General features: G+C 43.6%; 1 protein-coding gene and 1 long non-coding RNA gene across 2 annotated transcripts; one reads left to right on the forward strand and one right to left on the reverse strand.

The window, feature by feature from the left end:
- On the forward strand, positions 1-26,326 carry LOC145524886 (solute carrier family 22 member 6-like). The gene is given in 10 exon segments (XM_081537943.1): positions 1-369; positions 8,162-8,265; positions 10,474-10,628; positions 11,784-11,952; positions 12,309-12,432; positions 12,591-12,694; positions 14,341-14,555; positions 14,705-14,813; positions 25,531-25,734; positions 26,069-26,326. Coding segments are annotated over 10 exon segments (1,617 nt in total). The 3' UTR covers positions 26,133-26,326.
- Positions 7,413-14,509, reverse strand: LOC145524887 (uncharacterized). Its single transcript, XR_014067925.1, has 4 exons — positions 14,408-14,509; positions 8,448-8,563; positions 8,005-8,282; positions 7,413-7,822 (listed from the first exon to the last, which is right to left on the reverse strand). It is a non-coding gene; the product is annotated as an uncharacterized LOC145524887 (long non-coding RNA).
- Positions 26,327-26,816: the final 490 nt, after the last annotated feature.

Raw genomic sequence — 26,816 nt, forward strand, 5'->3', positions numbered from 1 at the left:
ATGGCCTTCAATGACCTCCTGCTGCAGGTGGGGGGCGTCGGCCGCTTCCAGAAGATCCAGATGATTCTGTTGATTCTGCCCCTGTTCCTGACGTTTGTGCACAACACTCTGCAGAACTTCACCGCCACCATCCCCACCCACCACTGCCGCCCACCTGCCGACACCAACCTCAGCGAGGACCGGGAGCTGGAGGCCTGGCTGCCCCGGGATGGGCAGGGGCAGCCCAAGTCCTGCCTCCTCTTCACCTCCCCCCAGCGGGGACCGCCCTTTCTCAATGGCACAGAGACCAACGGTACAGGGGCCACAGAGCCCTGCCCCCACGGCTGGATCTACGACAACAGCACCTTCCCTTCCACCATCGTGACTGAGGTGAGGAGCCCTGGGCCCCCAGCTCCTCCTCCCAACCCCTGTGTCCCCAGCTTACCATCCCCCCACACACGCAGAGACACACACACACAGACTGTGCAAACCTGACCTGAATTTGTCCAAAGACCCTGGAGCTATGAAGAGTTCTGCCCAAAATGCAGGACAGAGAACAGAGGTTGGAACTGAGGTCTTCCTGGTAGAGAAGGTTATGGAACGCCTTGCAGAAAGCTGTTCCCTGCCCCTCCAACCTCCCCCAGAGAGAGAGATACTACTGCTGGAGTTCAATAGTCCACTTTGGTTTCCCTGAGTGTAGGAAGATGTGGGGGTGGTACAGAGAGGTGGAGAAAGGAGGTGAGCAGAGAGTGGAGGGCAAAGAGAATATTCCTGAGCAGGGGATTCTGGGCTCAGAGTCCTAGAGACAAAAACAATTTCCTGACTTCGTCTAGAAATAGCTCTCGGCAGCTGGGGCCAGGAGATGGAGAGCAGCCAAGGAACTAAGACGGGAAAGAGAACAGGGTTATGGGGAGGGGGAGGGTCCTTTCATCTCTAGTGATTTAACACCCCTCCCCCGAAACACACACACAGTCGATTGTAGAATCTCCCTGGCCTGCTAAATGGTTCATCCGGCTGAATTCTGCACTCTGTAGCTGTTGCATGGATCGTGCTCTTAACATCTGTTCTAGTCAATGGTCTTTTGGTTGTAAGAAAGAGAAGCTTTCTCCAGTCAGCTCATGAGGAAAGGGATTTCAGGAAATCCAAGGGCAGGAAACAAAGTGTGTTCAGGCTTCATGTCAACTGGAACCAGGGATTGAAGCACCAGTGGCATCGCTATACACTCACTCTATGACTTTCTTTCTCAACCCATTTTGTCTGTGTGCTCATCTCACAAGACAACTGCTGATCCCAGCTCTGATCCATCACCTCTCAGATTTAGGGCCCACCACAAACCTGGGTTTCCCAGGTAACACTAGTGGTAAAGAATCTGCTGCCAATGCAGGAGACATAAGAGACACAGGTTCGATCCCTGGTTTGGGAAGATCCCCTGGAGAAGGGCATGGCAACCCACTCCAGTATTCTTGCCTGGAGAATGCCCGTGGACAGAGGAGCCTGGGGGACTACAGTCCATGGGGTCACAGAGAGTCACACAAACGCACCAGCCAGAACATTTTCTGTAAATCTTAATTCAAATTCTTAGAAAAGGCTCTGATTAGCTCAACCCAACACATTGATGAGTAGCCCCCTCCATGAACCTGCAATTGGCTCAGGTGTCCACATTTAATCTAATCATCACAACAAGGGGCAAAATAGTGGGATTATGTGGCCCATTGCCTGGTAGTCAGGACCGTGCAGAAAAGATGACTTGAGAAGGGGCTGTGGGTGAACACAATCTCCAGACTTGCCTGATGCAGCATCAGTCTGAAAGTGGTAGGAGTTAAGCCGTACTTCCCACTAGCCAGACCCAAGATACAGAAGCAGAAGGTGAGTAAGGATGGCTAATCCTCCTCCCTCTGAGCGTCATATGCCATCCCCTCCCAGCATAGCTGAGGGGGAACGCCTTACTTATTCTCCAGCCTCCACCCAAATTCTGAGACATCCTCCTCCACCCACCTTAACTTGTATGCTATCAATCCCTCCAATTCTGCTTTTCCATTTCCCTTCTTAAAACTCTTCTACACCCTGCTTTCCAAGTTTGACAATACTCCAGGAACTATTAATATCAACCTTGCTGTTGTTCTTCTGTTCAAAACAGCAGGCAGTGTGATCAGAAGCTCAAATTTCTTTGGATTCCTTGCCATCTGGAGCAAAGAATCTGGGTGAGTGAGCACCTTAGCTTTCCTTCTAAATGGAGTTAGTAATCATCTTCTCATCAGTTTCAGTAACTGACAAAGCCAGATGCCTACAATTTTCATTAGTTGTGGGGAGAAGCCAAGAATAATCCAGTCCTCTTTCAACAGGTACTGTGTGGGACCAATGTCCACCATATTTTCATGAACACAACCAGGATAACTCTTCCTTGGGCCAATAATGCCAGAGGCTGCACCAGAAAACACTTCATTAGGATAACAAGCAGCTTACGTGTATAACCCAGCGTGAAGCTGGACCTTTTGAGTCATAAAGTAAATGAAATAGCTCACAAGTTATCAAGGGTTGCTTAAGCAAGATTAGTCTCAATGAAGATGCTCCACCCAGGCCATGTGGCTGTATCCAGTAGGCACAGCTGCACAGGGCACCTGAGGAAGACAAGTCCCAGCTTGCCCCTTGGAAAGAACTTCCAAAGGGCCTGTATCCCATAGGGATACTTCATCCTTCTGAATGCAAAGAAAAAAAGTAGTATAATAAGAAATAAGATGCTAGCTCTGGGTTACCTGAGTTCTTCTCCTTATTTTCTTTTTTTGTATTTATTTATTTATTTGGCCAAATCGAGTCTCAGTTGCATCACGTGAGATCTTTCTTTGCAGCACACGGACTCTCTAGTTGCAGCAAGCAGGCTTCAATATTTGCAGCACACTGGCTGAGTTGCTCTGAGGCAAGTGGGATCTTAGCTCCCAACCAGGGATTGAATCTGCGTCCCCTACATTGCAAGGTGGATTCTTAATGACTGGACCACCAGGGAAGTCCCCTCTTATTTCCTTCTGAATTAAAATATCCTGACTATGCTCCTTGGAAGAAAAGTTATGATCAACCTAGACAGCATATTAAAAAGCAGAGACATTACTTTGCCAACAAAGGTCTGTCTAGTCAAAGCTATGGTTTTTCCAGCAGCCATGTATGGATGTGAGAGTTGGACTATAAAGAAAGCTGAGCACTGAAGAACAGATGCTTTTGAGCTGTGGTGTTGGAGAAGACTCTTGAGAGTCCCTTGGACAGAAAGGAGATCCAATCAGTCCATCCTAAAGGAAATCAGTCCTGAATATTCATTGGAAGGGCTGATGTTGAAGCTGAAGTTCCAATACTTTGGCCACCTGATGCCAAGAGCTGACTCATTTGAAAAGTTCCTGATGCTGGGAAAGATTGAAGGCAGGAGAAGAAGGGGACAACAGAGGATGAGATGGCTGGATGGCATCACCAACTCAATGGACATGAGTTTGAGTAAACTCTGGGAGTTGGTGATGGACAGGGAGGCCTGGCACGCTGCAGTCCACAGGGTCGCAAAGAGTCAGATGCAACTGAGTGACTGAACTGAACTGAATAACTGGCAGCTTTTATCTGAACTGTATAAGTCAGGACTCCTGTTTGCAAGTGGCTGCAATTCAACTCAAACTAATCTGAGCATGAAAAGAGGGTATAAAAGTTCCCATAATCCAACCACAAGACAAACAAAGGCAGAGCTGGCTCTAGGGGCCATGGAAACCAGGGCCATGTGTGCAAGACCTTTGTTGGCTCTCATCTTTTCTCTACATGATGGGCATGTAACTATGACACAGATGCTTCGTTTAACATGACCACTGCCCATTCTGGGCTCACTTCTAATAACTGTCTCTCTGCTTCACCTTTTTAAAATTTTTTTGAATAATTTTATTTACCTTTGGCTGTGTTGGGTCTTCATTGCTGTGCGGACTTTTCTCTAGTTGCAGCAAGCAGGGGCTACTCTCTAGTTGTGGTGCAAAGGCTTCTCACTGCGGTGGCTTCTCTTGTTGCTGAGCCCAGGTTCTATGCTGCCAGGGCTTCAGTAGTTGTGGCATGTGAGCTCAGCAGTAGTTGCGGCTCCCAGGCTCTAGACCACAGGCTCATAGTGGCACACAGGCTTAGTTGTTCCAAGGCATGTGGGATCTTCCAGGACCAGGGATCGAACTCATGTCTCCTGCATTGGCAGGCAGATTCTTTATCACTGAAGCAGCAGAAAAAGCCTCTCTGCTTTAACTTTGAAAAATTCTAGGGAAGACATTTTCTGACCTGGGTCACATGCCCACCCTAGCTCCAATGACTGGAGGGCAGAGAGGGCCTGAGTTACTATGAATGGCCGGCCTGAGTCCCCCTTTCACTTCTGTTCTGCAGTTGAACAACAGTTACCAATTCATGGCTCTACTTCCTGGTCCCACTGCCATTTCTTTTCTCTTTTTCTTTCCCCTGAGGCCAGCCTCACAGCATCTTTCATTTATCACAGGCTTTATCAAGTTCTCCAGTACTCTTGCCTGGAAAATCCTATGGACAGAGGAGCCTGGTAGGCTGCAGTCCATGGGTTCGCTAAGGGTCGGACACGACTGAGCGACTTCACTTTCACTTTTCCCTTTCATGCACTGGAGAAGGAAATGGCAACCCACTCCAGTATTCTTGCCTGGAGAATCCTAGGGACGGCGGAGCCTGGTGGGCTGCCATCTATAGGGTCGGACAGAGTCGGACACGACTGAAGCGACTTAGCAGCAGCAGCAGTTAGCAGCAGTTATCAAGTTGGCAGTGCAGAGCTGTCCTAGGTAGCAATTCTCTGAGTCTCTCTCAAATCCACCACTACCCATTCCTAGACTTCGCTTCCTTCGGGATGAATAAACAACAAGATCCTGCTGTATAGCACAGGGAACTATATTCAATATCCTGTGATAAACCATAATAGAAAAGAATATGAAAAAGAACATATATATGTGTGTAACTGGATCACTTTGCTGTACAGCAGAAATGAACACAAGTACATCCTGAGGTACAATGTAAATAAGCTTCGGCATATATATATATACACACATATATATATATTACAATATTGCACTGTTGCTTTTACAGAAGACAAGTACCTTAGGGCAAAGCAGAGGCAGAGAAATTCTTTCTGACTACATATTCCATATTCATTTATCAGTTTCTATTCTGAACTACTCCCAGATTTCATCACTAGGCTGCATACAAATTTTGTTCTCTTCTCACTCCTCTGACTTCTTTTGTTATTTGACAAATCCTTATTTTTCCATTTTCTCTAAAATTGATAAATCTATTTTTTTTAATTTTATTGAAGTACAGTTGATTTCCCTGGAGAAGGAGATGGCAACCCACTCCACTATTCTTGCCTGGAGGGCTCCATGGACAGAGGAGCCTGGCAGGGTACAGTCCATGGGATCGCAAAGAGTCGGATGCAACTGAGCAACTATCACTCACAGTTGATTTACAATGTACTTCACAGTGTACTTGTGTTCATTTCTGCTGTACAGCAAAGTGATCCAGTTACACACATATGTATGTTCTTTTTCATATTCTTTTCTATTATGGTTTATCACAGGATATTGAATATAGTTCCCCATGCTATACCGCAGGACCTGTTGTTTATCCGTCCTACATACGATAGTCTGCATCTGCTAATCCCACACTCCTAATCCTCCCCTCCTCCAGCACTTCTCTGGCTTCTCTCCTCTTTCCTACACCCTTTTGCTTCTCATCGTTCCATCCCTCAGTTCCAGTCTATCTTATCCCTAACTCCTCCCTACAGTGCGTCTCCATCTCCACGGTCGTATTCTATTCACAAGTTTCCAATAAAGACTATCAAAATGAAGTCCCAGTTTGACACAGCCCTAAAATCTTTGTTAAGTAAAAGTTACAGCAGATAACACATAGAATTACAGAAGAATAGTTATTTGAATAAAACAGCAATAAAGTTCATTGCTTTTTATCACTTTTCATCTTATATTGGAGTATAGTTATTTAGGCCTTCTCAGACGGCTCAGTGGGTAAAGAATCCTCCTGCAGTGCAGGAGACGCAGGCTCGATCCCTAGGTCAGGAAGGTCCCCTGGAGAACGACATAGTAACCCATTCCAGTATTCTTGCCTGGGGAATCCCATGGACAGAGGAGCCTGGCGGGCTACAGTCCACAGGGCCGCAAAGAGTCAGACATGACTGAAGCGACTGAGCATGCGCGCATCGCTATTTAACAATGTGTTAGTCTCAGTTGTACAGCAAAGCTATTCGGTTGTACATACACCTGTATCTATTCTTCTTTAAATTCTTTTCCCCTTTAGGTTATTACATAATATTGAGCAGAGTTTCTGTGCTATCCAGTAGGTCCTTGTTGATTATCTATTTTAAATATAGTAGTGTGTACATTGGAGAAGGCAATGGCACCCCACTCCGGTACTCTTGCCTGGAGAATCCCATGGACTGAGGAGCCTGGTAGGCTGCAGTTCATGGGGTCGCTACGAGTCGGACACGGCTGAGCGATTTCACTTTCACTTTCCACTTTCACGCATTGGAGAAGGAAATGGCACCCCACTCCAGTGTTCTTGCCTAGAGAATCCCAGGGATGGGGGAGCCTGGTGGGCTGCCATCTATGGGGTCGCACAGAGTCGGACACGACTGAAGCGACTTAGCAGCAGCAGCAGTGTGTACATGTCCATCCCAAACTTCCTAATTATCCCTGCCCTCCACCCTTTCCCCCGGTAACCATAAGCTCCTTCTCTCAGTCTGTAGGTCTCTTTGCATTTTGTAAATAAGTTCATTTGTATCATTTTTTTGTTCACTTGTTCAAATGTATTTGTTCTTATTTTTTTTTAGATTCTGCATGTAAGTGACAGAGAGCAAAATTTCTCTTACTCTGTCTGAAAGTCCACTGCTCTTTGGAGAAAGTGTTCAAATGCAAACTCCCCAAATTGTATATCATGTGGTGTGTGCACAGGGTATTAATAGTCCCACAGTAATAATTAAATTCACAATTAAGGATTTCTTTCCAATCAAATCATCAAGCAATTACACCTGAAGGATGAATTCATTTGGATATATATTAATACAACTTAGGGAGCATTCCCTAAACATCCTGGTCATCCCAGCCCCTTTTCCTTTTTCTTTTTTCTGTTAACAAAAGAAATCAGTTTTAAAACTCACTCAAAAGTATACAAAAATCAGCTCTTAATTGCAAATGAAATGCCACCACTCAGTTGTCATCTTTACTTAATTTTAAAGGCATCTGTGAGCAGTATGCTTTTTCTGCAGGCTGTAGAGCTGTTTTACTCCACCTCGAAATGAAGTACTTTTAAAATGGGAATCTTATTTTTAATATTATTTAAAAAAGCAACAAAATTTAAACTGTTAGTTAAGGTATTCAAGTGCTGCTTACACAAGATTGCAAATAACTACACCCTCTCAGACTTGTTTATGGAAAGTTAAGGGAAGGATGCAAGCGTATTTCACAGAACCCGAGGTCAAGAACTTGAGCCCAGTCTTATGAGAGACCGCAATCAGGTGGTTGAGGAGAACCAGGGCACCTGGACTCTCCATCCCCACCTCTCTGGCACTGTGTTCGCACCCTGACCTCTCTGACTAGGTTCCTGCATCCTTCTTCCCCTCAGCCCTCCTCCCTCTCCCCTCCTCCTCCTCCCTCCCCCTCCTCCCCCTGCCTCTCTTCCTCTGCTTCATCTTTTTCTCCTCTCCCTCTCTCTCCATCTCATGATTTCTCAACTCCACTTCAACACTGTTCCACATTTGGCCCTCTCATCCCAGCTTTGAGTGTCCTTACAAATCTTGCTTCTCTGAGTCCCTTTTCCAAATCTGTAAGAAAAAGAAGCAGACTTTTAACTCTGTCAGTTTTCTTCAGCTGCACCCAACGAGGGACAGGTTAAAGAGCCCTGAAAGAGGGTAAGCGATTAGTGCTCTGAAAAAGGGAAGCAGGCTACTCAGTCATCCCCCAAAATATCACTTATGTGTTTTTAAATCACTTGAATCATTCTCACCAGGAGAAGATGGCAAGAAAGATTGTGTGACTCAGGGAGGCAGGCTGTCATTATGTGCCGGTCCCAATCCAACATACTCAGCCCACCAGGAAGGACGGAGTGGACTGTAGTGGGGCCAGCCCGGCTCTCCTTGACTCTGGATCTTCCTTCCTCACAGTGGGACCTTGTGTGTACACGCAAGACTTTGCTGCAGTTGAGTCAGTCCATCTTCATGGTAGGAATACTGGTCGGAAGCTTCATGTCTGGGATCATGGCAGACAGGTCAGTGATGAACAAGCCTGGATCAAGGAGCAAAAGCATAGGCCCTCTAGGCTGGACACAGAGGGGAGACTGGCAGCCCTGAGAATCCAGAGAGGGACACAGAATGATCCACCCAAGCCTGACCCTGTCTGGAAGAACTGCGGGAATCACACAACTGTCCATCAGCCCTTTCCATGTCTCACCTCCTTTCAGTTCCACCTCACAATACCCGTGTGAAGCCAGCATGAATGTTACTGTTAACTGCATTTTACTTGAGGACACTGAGGTTCAGGGACATTAGATAATTTGCCCAAGGTGCCTAGAAGGAACCCAGAAAATTATGTTGTTAATTCTGAGGAGTGGAATTGGAAAGAAGAGAACTTTTCACTTTTCATTATTATATTGTTTGAACTTTTATGGTAATTCATTACTTTTGTAATTGTATATATATATATATATATATATATATTTTTTTTTTTTTGGCTGCGCTGGGTCTTTGTTGCTGCACAAGGGCTTTTCTCTCATTGTGGAGAGCAGGGACTACTCTTTGTGGTGGAGCACAGGCACTAGGCACTCAGGTTTCAGTAACTGCAGCACACAGCCTCAGGAGTTGTGGTGCATGAGCTTATCTGGTCCGTGGCATGTGGAATCTTCTCGTATCAGAGATCGAATCCAAGTCCCTACATTGTCAGGCGGATTCCCATCCACTGTGCCAGCAGGGAAGTCCTAAAGTAAATATTTAATGTTTACTTTTTTAAAAAGTACAGTCACACAGCTAACAAGTGGCAAAAGCAGGACAAGAATCCAGGTTTTCTGACACCCAGAAGAAATTGCTTCCCACCACTTCTGCCTTGTATGTGACATGTGAGTGTCACAGAAACAAACACAGACCTGGCAATCAATAACAGTTAGGGACAAGCTTCAGGTCTGCCATAACTGTGTGCCACAAGAAGGTTATACCACCTCTCTCAGTCTTGGTTTTTCCATCTATAAAATGGAGGCAGTGATAAGGGTTAAATTAGTACCTGCAACTCAGTGTTTGTTACCCTAACCTTGACTGTCTTCCAGGCCAGAGACCATAAAAATAACCATGAGATGAATAATAAGAGGCAGTTTTCTAAAGAATAAAATTTGAGGGTGTACCCAAGGCTGATTCTTACTGATGTATGACAGAAAACCACAAAATTCTATAAAGCAATTATCCTTCAATTAAAAAATAAATAAATTTTTAAAAAAATTTTAAAAATGAAGTTTGAAAATATTCTGTCACGGCAGATCAAAGACACAGAATCAGCTTTATTATTCATGAAATATAAGCCACAGCCAAATCCATTTTGCAAAAGCATAAACCTTGCATAAGTTTCCCAAAAATAAAAATCCCATAAACCAAGCTCATGGACACAGAGAAGAGACTGGTAGTTGCTAGAGACTGGGAGGAGGGGATGGCCAAAATGAGTGAAGAAGGTCAAAAGTTACCAAGTTTAAGCTATAAAATAAGTAAGTCATGGGAATGTAATGTACAGCATGATGACTGTACTTAATAATACTGTATTGCATATTTGAAAGTCACAAAGTGAAATCTTAAGTGTTCTCATCACACACACAAAAATTATTGTAACTATATATGGTGATAGATTTTAAGTAGATTTATTGTAGTGCTCATTTCACAATGTATACAAATATAGAACATTATGTTATACACTTGAAACTATTTCACTGCTGTATGTCAATAATACCCTCAATTTAAAAAAACATCACAAAAGGCTGTCTCCTAACAGGAATGCTGGTTGTTTCCATCAACCAACAGTCAAAGAATCAACCACACCCCAAAGCAGTAGTTCCCAAACCTTGGAAGTGTGTTAAAAATCAGGTTTCTAGCATACCTTCCAGATATGCAATAGGCCGTAAGTGGGGCTCTGGTATCTGGATTGCTTTCAACACACCTCTGTGATTCTGATAAAGGTGTATGACTCCCTCCACAGAGGTCTGCTGAGATGCATCAGGACCCTGGACAGCAGCAATCCAAGGATCCTCCGAACAACAGGTCCCCTAGATGCCAACCTTCACTCAAGTATTCCCCACCTCCCATCTCAGCAGCTACCCCATGGTCACATGCAGGCAGCCTCACAAACATCTGTTAGATTGCCCAGGGCATCAAGGATGAGACAGCTGGGAACATGGGACAGGGGAGCAAGCAATGCGCTTGACAGGTTTCCCCTCCTTTCACAGGCTGGGCCGCCTGAAGGTGCTGACCTGGAGCTACCTGCTGTTAGTGGTCTCAGGGACCTGCGCTGCCTTCACCCTCAACTTCTCAGCCTACTGAGTTTGCCGATTCCTCTCAGGCATGGCTGTGTCGGGTGCCAGCAGCTCGTCTATGATTCTGAGTGAGCGAGAACCCAAGAGGATCAGCTCATGGGGACTCCTCAATCACAGGGGTACAGTGAACCAGGGAACCTGATAGATGCAAACCTCAGCTCCTTTCCTGAGTACCTGTTCCAGTCTATTCTGACCTATCTGGGTCTTTCCTGGAGTAGGTAGTGCCCCAAGAAGAAAAATATTAAGATCATGGCATCTTTGGTGGCTCTGATCATTTGGGGCTGGAATTATAGGTATTTAGGGATCATTCTAACGATGAACTAAATAAAGACTCAGATTGGAGTGGGGTTGCTTAGAGAAGCCAGTCAATCATATAGGGAATCTTTTATTCAACATCTGTTTATTAAATACAATTTCAAAAGGCATTTAATTTGTGTCACATCCAGCACTGTGGATAAGCAAGTGAACAAGAGGACACTACCCATGACCTTAAAGAGTTAATAGTTGACTGGGTGAGCTGCCAAGCAGTTACAAATTGGTTTACTAAAGGCGAGGATGGGGGCTATCCTGGATGATGTGGGAGTTCAAAAGTGGGGTGCTCAATCAGGACTTTGGGTGCCAGGAGATCACCCCAGAAGTGGTAACATCTAAGCCCAGAACTGCACAAAATGTGAGGCAGAAAGAGAGGAAGTAAAGTTCTTGGGCAGAGTTCTAGACAAAAAGAAAAGAACATACAAGTCCCTGAGGCCAGAGTATGACCCCTTGGAGGAAAGGAAAGTGCTGCAGAATGGCCTGAGCATAAGGCTCATTCATCTCTATTTCCCAGGTCAAGCAAAGGCCATGGCACAGGATCTTCAATTCTAAATGCTTGTTGAATAAAAATGAGTTGAAGGAAGTGCAGAGGGAGTGGCTGTCGGCAGGTCAAAAGAGGTTTAGGAGAAGCAAGGCAATATGAATATTGGGGTTGGTGACACTGACTAGCAGCATGCATAGGAATTCAGAACCTTCTAGACCATCCCTACACACACACATTCACACACACTGAACCTAACCAAATATCATACCATCCTTGCCGTATCCAGTGAGGGGTCTAGGGGTGCAGAGTAGGACTGAGCTCACGAGATGAGCCCTTCCACTCCAGTGTGAGACTCCTCTTCCACCCCCTAAATACACACATACTCACACAACCCTGACTTCAACCTAAGCTCTGCTCTTCTCCCCAGATCTGGAGTGGCTGCCCATCCATGCCCGTCCAAGTCTGGGCCTCCTATTAGGATTTGTTCCCACCCTAGGCCAGCTCTCCCTGGCTGGCATGGCTTATGCTCTGCCCAACTGGTGTCACCTGCAGCTGTTGGTATCTCTGCCCTTCTTTGTCACCTTTGTCTACTCTAGGTGAGTGGGACTTCAGTGTAGGGTAGAGTGCTCAAAATAAGTCACAGATGGATATAGCATCTCCTAGAACACCCCTTCCCTTCCTCCTTAAGTATCAAAGCAGATCAAAGCAAAAAGAACCAATGTCCACACTGATAGGTGGGGAAGACCATGGCCAGAAAGGGGTAAGATTTATCCCAGGTCTCCCAAGTAGACAGGGATAATCCTTGAGGTAGAACCCAGAGCTCCTAACCTCAGCCCAGGATTCTTTTCACCCCTCCCAGCTGTCTTCCCACTCTGGTCTGTGCCTTTCTCAGAAACCCACAACTCTGCCAACTCAGGCTAAATTCATGCCCACCCCTAACCCCCACCCACAGGTTCTTCGTAGAGTCTGCTCTCTGGCACTCCTCCTTGGGGAACCTGGACCTCACCCTGAAGGCCCTGCAGAGAGTGGCCCAGATCAATGGGAAGCAAAAAGAGGGTGCCAAGCTAAGTGTTGAGGTGAGACCCCCCTCCAAGACCCTCTGTGATACCCCACCAGGGCTCCACCTGCCCCCACCCTCATCCTAGAACCCCGGTCCTCTGGTGCTTCCCAGGCAGGGGGTGGAGGGAGGGGTCCCCAGGGGAAGCTAAGCCCTGAGCCCCATCTATTCAAACAGCTGCTCCAGATGTGTCTGCAGAAGGGCCAAGCCCAGCCATCGATGCTGCAGATGCTGCGCTCCCCTGCTCTCCGTCAGCTCTTCTTCTGTATTACCCCACTGTGGTAGGTCCATCCCCACTCAGGTAAGAGACAGACAAACTGAGGGACAGATAAGCAGACTCAGGAAACAGTACAGCCTGGGTAGGTGGGAGGCTGAGGGAAGCCCCGCCGCCGGTGGGAAAGGACATGGGTACTCTGGAGACTCAGAGGGCTCCCCACCTGCTGAGGGAGAGAGAAAGCCCAGCTCTCCCTCATCTCCTGAGCTTGGAGCTCAGCCAAGTGGCACCAATGACCTTGAGAAAAAAAGAAGCAGCCACCCCAAGAAACCCTGAGCTTCTGGACCTGAGAGTCCTGTATCACAGGCTCTCATGTTCTCCTGAATAAGTCTGCATTCTTCTATTGCCATGTAACAAATTACATATTTGACAGCTTGAAATAGCACACACTTATTATCTCACTGTTTCCATGGGTCAGGAATCCAGGCAGAGCTTAGCTGAGTTCTCAGCTTAGGGTCTCATCTGGATGCCCAACTCGAGAAGACTCCACTTCTAAGCTCACCCAGGTTGTTGTTCAGTAGCCCAGTCATGTCCAGCTCTTTGCAACTCCATGGACCGCAGCATACCAGGCTCCTCTGTCCTTCACTGTCTCCTGGAGTTCGCTCAAATTCATGTCCATTGAGTCAGAGATGCCATCCAACCATCTCATCCTCTGTCGCCCCCTTCTCCTCAATCTTTCCCAGCATCAGGGTCTTTCCCAATGAGTTGGCTGTTTGCGTCAGGTGGCCAGAGTATCAGAGCTTCAGCATCAGTCCTTCCAATGAATATTCAGAGTTGATTCTCTTTAGGATTAACTAGTTTGATCTCCTTGCTGTCCAAAAGACTCTCAACAGTCTTCTCCAGCACCTCAATTTGAAAGCATCGATTTTTCGGCTGTTACCTGAACTCATTTCCTTGCAGTTGTAGGACTGAGGGCCCTGGCTTCTTGCTGGCTATCAGCTGGGAGTTAACCTCAGCTTCTAGAGATTACTTTAAGTTTTTCACAAGGACCTTCCCACCATGGCTGCCCACTCATCACACCAGCAAGGAGCGTCTCTAGAATGGGTCTGCCAGCAGGGGCCCATCCTGGAGGCTGTCTGTCACTATGTCTTCCTAAATACTGTGCAACGTGTCCCTGGCAAGGGGATCATTTGCAGTTGACAAGAGTATAACTGTGATCTCACTTGATTTGTATACTTCCATAATTGTTCTGAAGGAAAACTTGGAGGGCTGCAGAGGATGAGATGGTTAGATAGCATCACTGATTCAACGGACATGAGTTTGAACAAACTCTGGGAGATAGTGAAGGTACAGGGGAGCCTGGTGTCCTGTGGTCCATGGGATCACAAAGAGTTGGATATGAGTGAGGACACACACACGTGAGCACACACACACACAGCAGGGAACTGGAAGGAGGGGAAGAGGACCTGTTGTGAGGTAAAAACATTATTTTCTCCTAGGTAATTTTTAAATGTATGATAGATAACATTTTTTTTTTTTTTAGAATTAATGGAAGACTTTCTTATCTGCATTCAAAATATAAAAACCCCACTGAAAGACTGATATAAGGCCTAAAGGAAAGAACAGATAGTGAGAGCAGTTGGCCGACTGTGATTACTATGTAGACGTGCCATGCCTATTACTCAAAGCATATCCCCTCTGCTCCTGCCCCAGGTTCGTACTTCTTTTCAGCCTCTATGGCATGATCATGAGTCTGCAGAGTTTTGAGATCAACATCTACCTGGCCCAGGTGTTCTTCACGATTGTGGACCCACCATTTTATTTCCTGGGCTTTTTGGCCACCAGATCACTTGGCCGCAAACGTACCCAAACAGCCTCCGTGCTGTTGGCAGGGGTCTTCATTGTGACCTGCGCAATGATACCCCTGGGTGAGTACCGCCCCATTCCGGCTCCGGTTCTGGTCCTTCCCCTAGCCCGGCTCTCAGTCTGGCCCAAGTCAGCTACCCAGAGGGTGTGAAAAACTCAAGGCTCCTCCAAATCTTTCCCAGCATCTTATCACCACCTCTTTTCCTTCCAGATCACATATTCCTCCTCATCACGATGGCCGTGATAGGAAAAGGCTGTTTGAATGGCTCCTTGAACTGCCTCTTTATGTACATGGGGGAGCTGTACCCCACAGTAATGCGGTGAGTGGGGGTGTTGGGGAGGAGTCCTGGGATGGAATAATCAGGCTCTAGGGCCAGATGGTTTCCAGTCAGAAAGAGCGCAAAGGTCAAGCAATTATTTTTTAAGGCAAGAAAGAAGAACAAAAACATGCAGAAATTAGAACAAATTAAAGACAAAAGGAAGATGGTACTAGTAACTCAAAATACATCAGTCGATACAATAAATGTAAACAGATTAAACCTACCAGTTAAGAGACAGATTTTTTTATTTAGGTTTTTTTTTTTTTTTTATCTAGTTCAAGTGTAAACTACATGAACTAGATAAAATCACCTTGGATTATCTGGTAGGTTTAATCTGTCTACATTTATTGTATTGACTGATATGTTTTGAGTTACTAGTACCATCTTCCTTTTTGCCTTTAATTTGTTCTCATTTCTGTGTATTTTTAAACAGATTAAACCTACCAGTTAAAAGACAGATAATCCAAGTGGATTTTATCTAATTCATGCAGTTTACAAGAGACCCATCTAAAACGTGAGACCATGAAAATCTTAAATGTGGAGAAATAGAAAAGGATATACTAGGCAAATATTAACCAGAAGACAGGTAGATAGAGAGGTCAAAATAGACTTTAAGAGCAAAAACAGTACAATAGTTAATATGGCCCTGGATTCCCCAACGGTCCAGTGGTTAGGACTGGACACTTTCACTGCCAGTGCCCCAAGTTCAATCCCTGATTGGGGAATTAAGACCCTGCAGGTCACATGGTGCAGCCATAAAAAAAAAAAAAAGATTATGGCTCTGGTATAAAAGGTAACTAGTCCAAATGCTCAGTCAGTCATCTTAACTATAAAACACAAATAATAATAGTACCAGAAATAGATTAAATAGAAAATAAATGTGTGAAAGAGAGTCAAAACAAAAAGTCAATCTTTGAAAATACCAATGAAATGGGCAAATGCCTGGTAATAATAATAAATTTTTAAAAAGACTAGACATGAATAAATATTGGGAATAAAAAACTGAACAATAGATCTAGAGTAGTTAAGATGCAAAATTTTAATTATTTAATTAAAGATGCAAAAAATCTATAAACAAGTCTATACTGATAAATTCTAAAGTTAGATTAAATTGATAAATTATTTTAAAAAACAATATAGGAAAACTAATTCTAGAATAAATTAAAAATTTGAATAATAGACTTTAAAATCTCATCTCAAAAAAAACACCAGGCCCAGATATTAATACAGGTGAGTTCCACCACATTTTGAAGGAGCAAACCTTCCAATGTTGTATAAATGATTCCCCAAAACAGAGAAAAAGGGAAACTATGTCAACTACATTCTATGAAGCAAGGTGATACTGAAACCAAAGGAGATTAGTTATGAAATGAAGATAACAGGCCAATATTACTCATAAACAGATACAAAAATCCTAAACAAAATATTAGAAAAATGAATTCAGTGATGTATAAAAAAAGATTGTACATGATCAAGGAGAGTTGATGTCAAGAAAGCAAGGATAGTTTTACATTAGAAAATACATTAAGGACTTCCCTGGCAGTCCAGTGTCTAAGACTTTGATCTTCCACTGCAGGGGGCACAGGTTCAATCCCCTGTCAGGAACTATGATCCCACATGTCATGAGGCATGGGGAAAAAAAAAAAAAAATATATATATATATATATATACACACATATATATGTACACATATATATACAGATATATATATATATGTACACATATATACACAGATATATATATATATATCACCACATTAACAGATTATCATCCCAATAAAATTTTTTTAAAAAACCTTTAATAAAAATTAACATCCAGGGACTTCCCTGGTGGTGCAGTGGTTAAGACTTCACCTTTCAATGCAGTGGGTACGGGTTCCATCCGTGGTCAGGGAACTAAGACCCCACATGCCTCACAGTCAAAACATCAAAATATAAAACAGAAGCAAAATCCATTAAAGACTTTTAAAATGGTCCACATCAAAAAAAAATTTTTTAATTAACATCCATTAAAAACAGTCTTAGTAAAACAACAATAGAAGAAAAAGTAACTTGATAGAAACATCTACCAAAAATCCACAACAAATATTATTATTAATAGTGAAACTTCAGAAGCATTCTCTTTAAATTTGGGAATAAGACCAATGTGCCTACTATCTCCCTCTCTACTCAACATCATCCTAGAGAGTGTGATCGGTGCCTGGGATAAGAATAACAAAAAAAATAGGACTGGAAAGGAAAAAATCAAAGCTATCACTACTTAAAGAGGATGTAGCTGTCTGTATATAAAATAGATAACTATTAAGAACCTACTGTATAATACAGGGAACTCTACTCAATACTCTGTAATGACCTATATGAGAACAGAATCTAAAACAGAGTGGATATATGTATATGTATAACTTCACTGATTCACTTTGCATATAGCAGAAACATAATGTTGGAAGTCAACTATACTCCAATGAAAATTAATTTTAAAATATACATATAAAAATCTAAAATTATTAGACATAGTAAAGTTTGGCAAGGTGACTGGATACAAGGTTGGTAAATGAAAGATCAAGGGACTTCCCTGATGATCCAGTGGCTAAGACTCCACCCTCCCCATACAGGGTGCCCAGGTTCAACCCTGGGTCAGGGGACCAGATCCCACAAGCCTCAACTAAGAGTTCATGTGCCACAGCTAAGTCCTGGTGTAGCCAAATAAATAAATAAATGTTATAAATAAATAATCGATTGCAGTCTCTACTCTTCCAAAAGAAGTTTTTTTAATTCCTATATCAAGAAAAATGTTTACATATATTAAAATACATTAAAGAAAATGTAAATAAATATATTATGTGCAGGGATAGAAAATCTCATAATGTCAATTCATAACTGGCATAAGTTGATATTAAAATGTCAATGGTTCCAATATTGATTTATAAATTCAATGCAATTCTGATGAAAATCCCAGTGGATATTTTCAAGAAACCAGCAGGTAAATTCTAAAATGTATATAAAAGCACTGTGGGCCAAGTATAACTAAGGTACTTTTTTAAAAAGGACAGAGGGAAAGGACTTGCCCTACCAGAAATTAAGACATATTATAAATTCTTGCTATAAAATTGTAGTAATTGAGATACTGGATGCCAGAACAGGAAGGGACAAATTGTCCAATGGAAAAGAATAGCAAGCCCCAAAACAGACCTACTGGGAAAAACACTGCAGGTGATTGGATAAAGCCTGGACTATTGAACAACTAGTACCAGGACATCTGGGCTTTCCTGGTGGCTCGGTAGTAAAGAATCTGCCTGCAACACAGGAGACACAGTTTTGATCCCTGGGTCGGGAAGATTCCCTGGAGAAGGAAATGACAACCCACTCCACTATTCTTGCCTGAGAAATCCCATGGACAGAGGAGCCTGGTGGGCTATAGTCCATGGGGTTGCAAGAGTCAGACATGACAGCAACTAAACCACCCCCACCAACAGGATACCTATTTACCTATATGAGAAAGAAATAAAATGCAATCCATATTTCAACCTTAAAGAAAAATTAATTTCTGCTGAAGAGGGGAGGATTTCTGAAGACATTCTTTAAAAAGGTTAACCAAAAAAGAAACACTGATAAATTTTTCTATGTTGTATTTTTTTCCCCCCTGGCCATTTGTTTCACCATAAACAAGGTGAAAAGAGAAAAAGAAGGTATTTACAAGGATTTGTAAACAGCATTTATAAAGAACTTCTGGAAATCAATGAGAGGGAAAGACTATTTCTGTTAAAGTAACAAAATAACATTGACAATAATCCCCCAAAATATAAAGTATTTTTAAATATCCTTAAAGTATTTTTAAATCTCCACCAAGGAGCTGGAATAAGAGTACGGGAAAACTAGGCCAACCATCTAAGGGCAATTGGGAATTGGGAGCCCAGAGAGGTAAGCAGAGCACCTGAGCAAGCACTACACTTAATAATTAAGAAAGTCATATGCATTCTCTTTGATCTCAGAATCAACTGTTTAACACAGTACTGGGGATCCTGGACAACACTGCTGTATTCAGAAATAAAAAGAAATAAGAAATTTGGGGTCTTCCCTGGTGGTACGATGGATAAGAATCTACCTGCCAGTGGAGGGGACATGGGTTCGATCCCTGGTCAGGGAAGATTTCACATGCTATGAAGCAACTAAAGCCCATGAGCCGCAACTATGGAAGCCCATACACCTAGAACCTGTTCTCTGAAACAAGAGATGCCACTGCAATGAACCCCCCCCCCCACTGCAACAAGGAGTAGCTCCCACTTGCCACCAACTAGAGAAAGCCTGAGTGCAGCAACAAAGACACAGCACAGCCAAAAAGAAATAAATCTTTAAAAAAAAAAAATGAAAGAAATTTAAAAGAGGAGTGTTTAAAACACCATTATTTAGAGAGATTATGACCATCACCCTAAATAAAACAATAAAATCAATGTGTGTGTGCTTAGTTGCTCAGTCGTGCCTGACTCTTCGACCGCATGGACTTCAGCCCATCAGGCTCCTCTGTCCATGGGGATTCTCCAGGCAAGAATACTGGAGTGGGTTGCCATGCCCTCCTCCAGGGGATCTTCCTGACCCAGGAATCAAACCCAGGTCTCCCGATTTGTAGGTGGATTCTTCACCGTCTGAGCCACCAGAATCAATAAACAAAACTAATAAAAGAGTTAGCGGGATGGTGGTTACAAAATCAAATTACCAAATGTCAAGAGCGATAACGTAGAAGCTATACCCTAGAAGCAATAACCTAGAGAAAAAATCCAGAAGATGACCTAGAAAATCTTTGAAAATGAAGACACTATTCAGAAAAGCACCTAAAGCAAGATATTATCAGGAAATTAACAGAGGACACCCAAGACTTCCATGGAGAAGTTTTCTGAAATCTTCTTAAGACATAAAGATTATCTTAGTAAATGGGGAGACAGTCCACACTCTTGTTTAGAATAACATAATAAAGATGTCCATCCTCCTCAAGTTAACTTTTAGAAATTTATGGAAATTCAACAGAATCTAATCAGAATTTCAATCAGATCATTTTTTAGGAACTCCAAAAATTTATTCTAAAATTTATATAGAAGAAAAAAGACCATAGTTGCTAGTCAATTCTGAAACAGCAAAGCAGAGAAGTCTCTCACTCTACCGTCTATAAAGACATATAACAAAGCCATGGTATGTCTGTGGCTTTCTTGGTGGAAAAAGAAACAAACAATTAATGAGAGGGCTTGGAAACTAATAGATACAGATGGAGACAAGGATGCAGGTGAAGACAGAGATAGAGGTGGGGGAGGAGGAAGGAAGGGGAGGGAGAGGAAGAGGAAAAGAGAAATATGGAAACTATATCCATTCGATTATATCAAAAAGGACTTCTGCTTATTGAAGGACGCAACGGACAAATTTAAAAGACAGAGAGGAATTCCCTCGTGGTCCAGTGGTTAGGACTCAGTGCTTTCACTGCTGGGGTCTGGGTTCAATCCCCAATCAGGGAGCTAAGATTCCACAAGCAAGCCACAAGCAAAAGAAAAAATATTAAAAGACAGAGGGTAGATTGGGAGGAGGTTTTTACAACATTTAACACTGACCAAGTTCAAATATTAAAAATATAAATGAAACTCCTACAAATCAACAAGAAAGAGAAGGAATTTCAGTAGAAACTTGACAAAAGAAATAAATACATGGGCATTTTACAGACAATGAAGCCCAAAAGATTAACTACGTGAAGAATGAGATGGTCACTGCACACATTAAAATGGCAACATTAAAAAGCTGGATTATGCCAACTGTTGGTGGCCACAAGAGAAAACAGAATCCCTAAATCCCCACATGACCTACATGCACCACTAGTGGGTATGAAAGTTGGTGCTGCCATTCTAGAAACTACTGGCAGCACTCACACACACACTCACACACACGCCTAACCATTCCCTTCTTGGGCTTTATCTTAGAGAACTTTTCACAAAGGAATGCCTACATGATCCATATATGAGCACATTCACTGCAGTTTTGTTTGAGGTCATGGCTGATGGGCAGCAGTCTAGACATTTAGGTGAACCATGGAGAGATGCCCACTGTGGAGGATTATGCAACAGTAGGTAAACAGATAGGCATGGAAATATCTTTGAAACAGGGTGTTGAACCAACACAACATTGTAAAGCAATTATAGTCCAATAAAAAAAAAAAAAAAGAGTGCTGGATGAAATGAGAAATAGAATGACCTATTACCTATACCATTTAGGTAAATTAAAATATTTGCACATGAAACAATACTTTACAAGAACATATGCAAATAAAAAATGCACATAAAACACGATAGAATAAGTTGACTTTGGCAAGGAAGGGATTAGGAGAGGATAATTATATTATAGCTACAGTTTTTCTAGTAGTCATGTACAGATATGAGAGTCAGATCATAAAGAAGGGTAAATGCCAAAGATCTGATGCTTTCAAATTGTGGTCCTGGAGAAGACTCTTGAGACTCCCTTTGACTGCAAGGAGATCAAACCACTCAATCCTAAAGGAACCCAACCATGAATATTCATTGGAAGGACTGACACTGAAGCTGAAGCTGAAGCTCCAATAGGCCACCTGATGTGAAGAGCCGACTCACTTAGAAAAGACCAGACCCTGATGCTGGGAAAAATTGAGGGCAGGAGGAGAAGGGGGAAACAGAGGATGAGATGGCTGGATGGCATCATTGACTTAATGGATTCAGTTTGAGCAAACTCTGGGAGATAGTGAAGGACAGGGAAGCCTTGTGTGCTGCAGTCCATGGGGTTGCAAAGAATCAGACACGACTTAGCAACTGAAGAACAACGATGACTATATTGATACAAAGGACTCAACAATTAAGATGGGGAATAAAAAGGCCTTTCAAGTACAAATGATAATAGAGGGTGAGGATCATGAACTGAGCTTTATAATTAACTCAACCTTCTGCTCCTGAGGTTCAAAAAAAAAAAAAATGTAGAAAAAGAGAGTGACTAGGTCGGTACTTTAGATAAGATGATCCGGGTAGGTCTCCTCTGTAAGGAGCAAAGGCAAACAGTAAAGAATAAATGAGGACAGAAAGGGACAGGGTGCAAGATAAGAACCGGGTAGTGAGGACCCATTACATAGGAATTTAGAAGGAAGTCAGATTTTATTCTAGCCTGATGAGATATCACAGATGATTTTAAGCAGAGGGTGTAAGGATCTGAGTTACAGTTTTTAAAGATCACATTGTGGGAATTTGGGGCTGACATATAGACACTATTGGTTTTGTTTGTTGTGTCCAGTCACTAAGTCATGCCCAACTCTTTGGGACCCCATGGACTGCAGCATGCCAGGCTCCCCTGTCCTTCACTATCTCCCAGAGTTTGCCCAAATTCATATCCATTGAGTCAGTGATGCTATCTAACCATCTCAGCCTCTGCCACCCACTTCTCCTCCTGCCCTCAATCTTTCCCAGCATCAGGGTCTTTTCCAATGAGTCAGCTGTTTGCATCAGGTGGCCAAAGTATTGGAGCTTCAGCATCAGTCCTTCTGATGAATATTCAGGGTTGATTTCCTTTAGGATGGACTGGTTTGATCTCCTTGCAGTCCAAGGGTCTCTCAAGAGTCTTCTCCAGCACCACAGTTTGAAAGCATCAATTCTTTGGTGCTCAGCCTTCTTTATGATCCAACTCTCACATCCAAACATGACTACTGGAAAAACCATAGCTTTAACCATATGCATCTTTGTTCACAGTGATGTCTCTGCTTTTTAATACATTGTCTAGGTTTGTCATAGCTTACCTTTCAAGGAGCAAGCGTCTTTTAATTTCATGGCTATAGTCACTGTCCACAGTGATTTTGAAGCCCAATAAAATAAAATCTGTCACTGCTTCTCCCTTTCTATTTGTCGTGCAGTGATGGGACTGGCCGCCATGATCTCAGTTTTTTTAAAGTTGAGTTTCAAGCTAGTTTTTTCACTCTCCTCTTTCACCCTCATCAAAAGCCTCTTTAGTTTCTCTTCATTTTCTGCCATTAGAGCAGCATCATATGCATATCTGAGGTTGCTGATATTTCTCCTGGCAATCTTATTTCAGCTTGTGACTCATACAGCCAGGCATTTCACATGATGTACTCTGCATAGAAGTTAAATAAGCAGGGTGACAATATACAGCCTTGACACACTCCTTTCCCAATTTTGAACCAGTCCATTATTCCATGTCCATTTCTAACTGTTGCTTATATACCCACATACAGATTTCTCAGGAGACAGGTAAGGTGGTCTGGTATTCCCATCTCTTTAAGAATTTTCCACAGTTTTTTGTGATCCACACAGTCAACGGCTTTAGTCAATGAAGCAGAAGCAGATGTTTTTCTGGAATTTCCTTGCTTTCTCTATGATGCAGCGAATGTTGGCAATTTGATCTCTGGTTCTTCCATTTTTCCTGAACCCAGCTTGTACATCTGGAGGTTCTCAGTTCACATACTGCTGAAGTCTAGCTTGAAGTATTTTGAGCATAACCTTGCTAGCATCTGAAATGAACACAATTTTATGATAGTTTGAACATTCCTTGGCATTGCCCTTCTTTGGGATTGGAATGAAAACTGACCTTTTCCAGTCCTGTGCCCACTGAGGAGTTTAATCTCATCTACTTCTGTTAGGTCCTTACCATTTCTGTCCTTTATCATGCCCATCCTTCCATGAAATGTTCCCTTGATATCTCCAATTTTCTTGAAGAGATCTCTAGTGTTTCCCATTCTATTGTTTTCCTCTACTTCTTTGCATTGTTCATTGAAGAAGGCCTTCTTATCTCTCCTTGCTGTTCTCTGGTACTCAGCTTTCAGTTGGCTATATCTTTCCCTTTCTCCTTTACCTTTTGCTTCTCTTCTTTTCTCAGCTATTTGTAAAGCCTCCTCCGAAAGAAGACAACCATTTTGCCTTCTTGGATTTTTTTTTGGTATGGTTTTGGTCACTGCCTCCTATACAATGTTACAAACTTCCGTCCAGAGTTTTACAGGCATTCTGTCTATCAGATCTAATCCCTTGAATCTATTCATCACCTCCACTGTATAATCATAAGGGATTTGATTTAAGTCATACCTGAATGGCCTACACTATTGATACTATATATAAACAGATAACTAATGAGAATCTCCCGTCTAGCACAGAGAACTCTACTTGGTGCTCTGTGATGACCTAAATAGGAAAGAAATCCAAAAAAGATGGGATATACATATGTATAATATGGCTGGTTCACTTTGCTGTACAGCAGAAAATGACATAGCAGTGCAAAGAAACTGTAATCCAATTTTTAAAAATAAAATAAAGATCACTTTGGCTTCCTCGTGGAGAATCAACCGGGAATAGAAAGGCCCAGAGTAGAAATGGAGCAACTCCCCTGGTGGTCCAGTAGCTAAGACTCTGTGCTCCCAGTGCAAGGGGTCCTGGTTCGATCCTTGATCAGGGAACTAGATCCCACAAGCTGCAACGAAGATCCCAAGTGTCACAACTAAAACCCATCACAGCCAAATAAATAATTTTTTTTAAGTAGAAATGGGAAGACCAGCCAGGAGCCTACTGCAATGGCACTGGCATGAGGTGAAAATGACTCATCGTAACCTGGGCCTTCCCTAGGGGCTCAGTTGGCAAAGAATCTGCCTGCAATGCAAGAGACCCAGGTTGGATCCCTGGGTTGGGAAGATAACCTGGAGAAGAGAATGGCTACCCACTCCAGTATTCTTGCCTGAAGAATCCCATGGACAGAGGAGCCTGGCAGGCTACTGTCCTTGGGGTCACAAGGACATGACTGAGTGACTAACCACTTTCACAACCTGTGGGCAGTGGTTATGGAGACAGAGAGGAGGGAGCTGATTCTGAATGTGTTTTGGAGGAAGAGCCATCCAAGGATGTGGGGAAATAAGGGAACAGGAGTCATCAGGATGATTACTAGAGGGGGACTTCCCCGGTGGTTCAGTGGTTGAGAATCTGCCTTGCAATGCAGGGGACTAGGGTTTGATCCCTGGTTGGGGAACTAAGCTCCTACATGCCTCGGGGCACCCACATGACCAGCCCAATGAATGCAGCCAAATAAACACTTAAAAAAAAAAAAAGGATGATTACTAGATAGTTGAGCAACTGGGTGGTTCAATGTGCCCATCGATGTGCCAGGATGGGGAATCTGAGCAAAGAGCAGATGTGGAGATAGAAACAAAGACATCTTGGCCGTATAAAATTTGAGGGGCCTTTTAGACACCCCAAATGAAGGTGTCAGGTAGGAAGCTGGATACGGTGTCTGGAGCTTGGGGAAGAGGTTGGTTGAGGATTTGTTCACGGTTATACAGTAGGTTCAAACTGGAACCCAAACCCTGGCTTCTTGGTTCTGAAAACAGTTACTGTCAACTTTCCTTTTAGCCAGGGTAAGTGCATTCCTGTGAAAAACCAGTGAAAGTTTTAGTCGCTTAGTCATGTTCAACTCTTTGTGACCCCATGGACTGCAGCCCGCCAGGCTCCTTTGTCCATGGCGTTCTCCAGGCAAGAATACTGGAATGGGTTGCCATTCCCTTTTCCAGGGGATCTTCCTGAGCCAGGAGTCAAGCTCCCATCTTCTGCATTGAAGGCAGATTCTTTACCATCTGAGCCACCAGGGAGGAATGTGAAAGAAGAAAACACGATTGACAGGCAGAGTTAGGGCACCCACAAGCCTCACTGGCCTCACCGGAGTGCTCTCCCTCCCCGCAGGCAGAGACGTATGAATTTGACAAACTGCTTGGCCAATGCTGGCAGCATTCTGAGCCCGCTGGTGGGCATGACTTCTGACCTCTACCCTTCCCTGCTCTTTTTCATCTATGGAGGGGTCCTCGTGGCTGCCTGCCCCATCACTGCCCCCCTGCCAGAGACGCTGGGGCTGCCACTGCCCAACACACTGCAAGACCTGGAGAGAAGGTAGGCTTCCCCCCACACCCTCAGAGCTCTAGGACCTCACAAATCCTTGATCCAGGCCATTTAACAAAAGAAGAAAAAAAAACAGATCCAGGGGAGACCAGGGACTTGGTTGGGGTCATTCAGCTAGACTCTGGTGGAGCCAAGGCCAGAATCCAGGCCTCCGGCTTCCCTGGTCCTGTTCTCACAGATAGACAGAGTCCCCTAGAATCCTTTCTGGGACTCTCAACTCTTGGAAACAGTGGGAGATTTTGGACATAAAGTGGGACAACAGAGCATGAACCTAAAAAGGATCCCCCATCTCTACTCCCACACCCTGCTTCTCCTTCCCCCATAGGTGGAAAGAGAAACAGGGGCAGAAGCAGCAGGAGCAGCAGATGGTCCCACTCCAGTCCTCCTGAGAACCAAGCAGGGGCAGAGGGTGGACGGAGTCCCTGTATCTCCACACCAGGAGGAGGAACGGAGAAATGGCAGCCGGCGGAAGATGGGAGGGGCCTCTACTGGACCTGTGGTTCCAGGGAATACTTCCTCGGGGCCCCTCACTCCCAGCCAGATGCATCCTATCATTTCATTAAAAACAGCTATGCACATAAAATGATTCCATTATATATATATATATATTCTTTTTCAGATTATCTTCCATTATAGGTTATTACAAGATACTGAATATAGGTCCCTCTGCTATACAGGAGGCCTTTGCTGCCGCTGCTGCTGTTCAGTCACTAAGTCGTGTCCGACTCTTTGTGACCCCATGGACTGCAGCAGGCTTCTCTCCAATTGCCTGGCTTCTCTGTCCTTCACTATCTCCTGGAGTTTGCTCAAATTCATGTCCATTGAGTCATGATGCTATCCAATCTTCTCATCCTCTGTCACCTCCTTCTCCTCCTGCCCTCAATCTTTCCCAGCATCAGAGTCTTTCCCAGTGAGTGGGCTGTTTGCATCAGGTGGCCAAAGTATTGGAGCTTCAGCTTCAGCATCAGTCCTTCTGATGAATATTCAGGGTTGATTTCCTTTAGGATGGACTGGTTTGATCTCCTTGCAGTCCAAGGGACTCTCAAGAGCCTTCTCCAGCACCACAATTTGAA

The sequence above is a fragment of the Giraffa tippelskirchi genome, chromosome 10 (assembly GCF_054371585.1).
Source record: "Giraffa tippelskirchi isolate mGirTip1 chromosome 10, T2T-mGirTip1v1.2.pri, whole genome shotgun sequence".
Classification (NCBI taxonomy): Eukaryota; Metazoa; Chordata; class Mammalia; order Artiodactyla; family Giraffidae; genus Giraffa; species Giraffa tippelskirchi.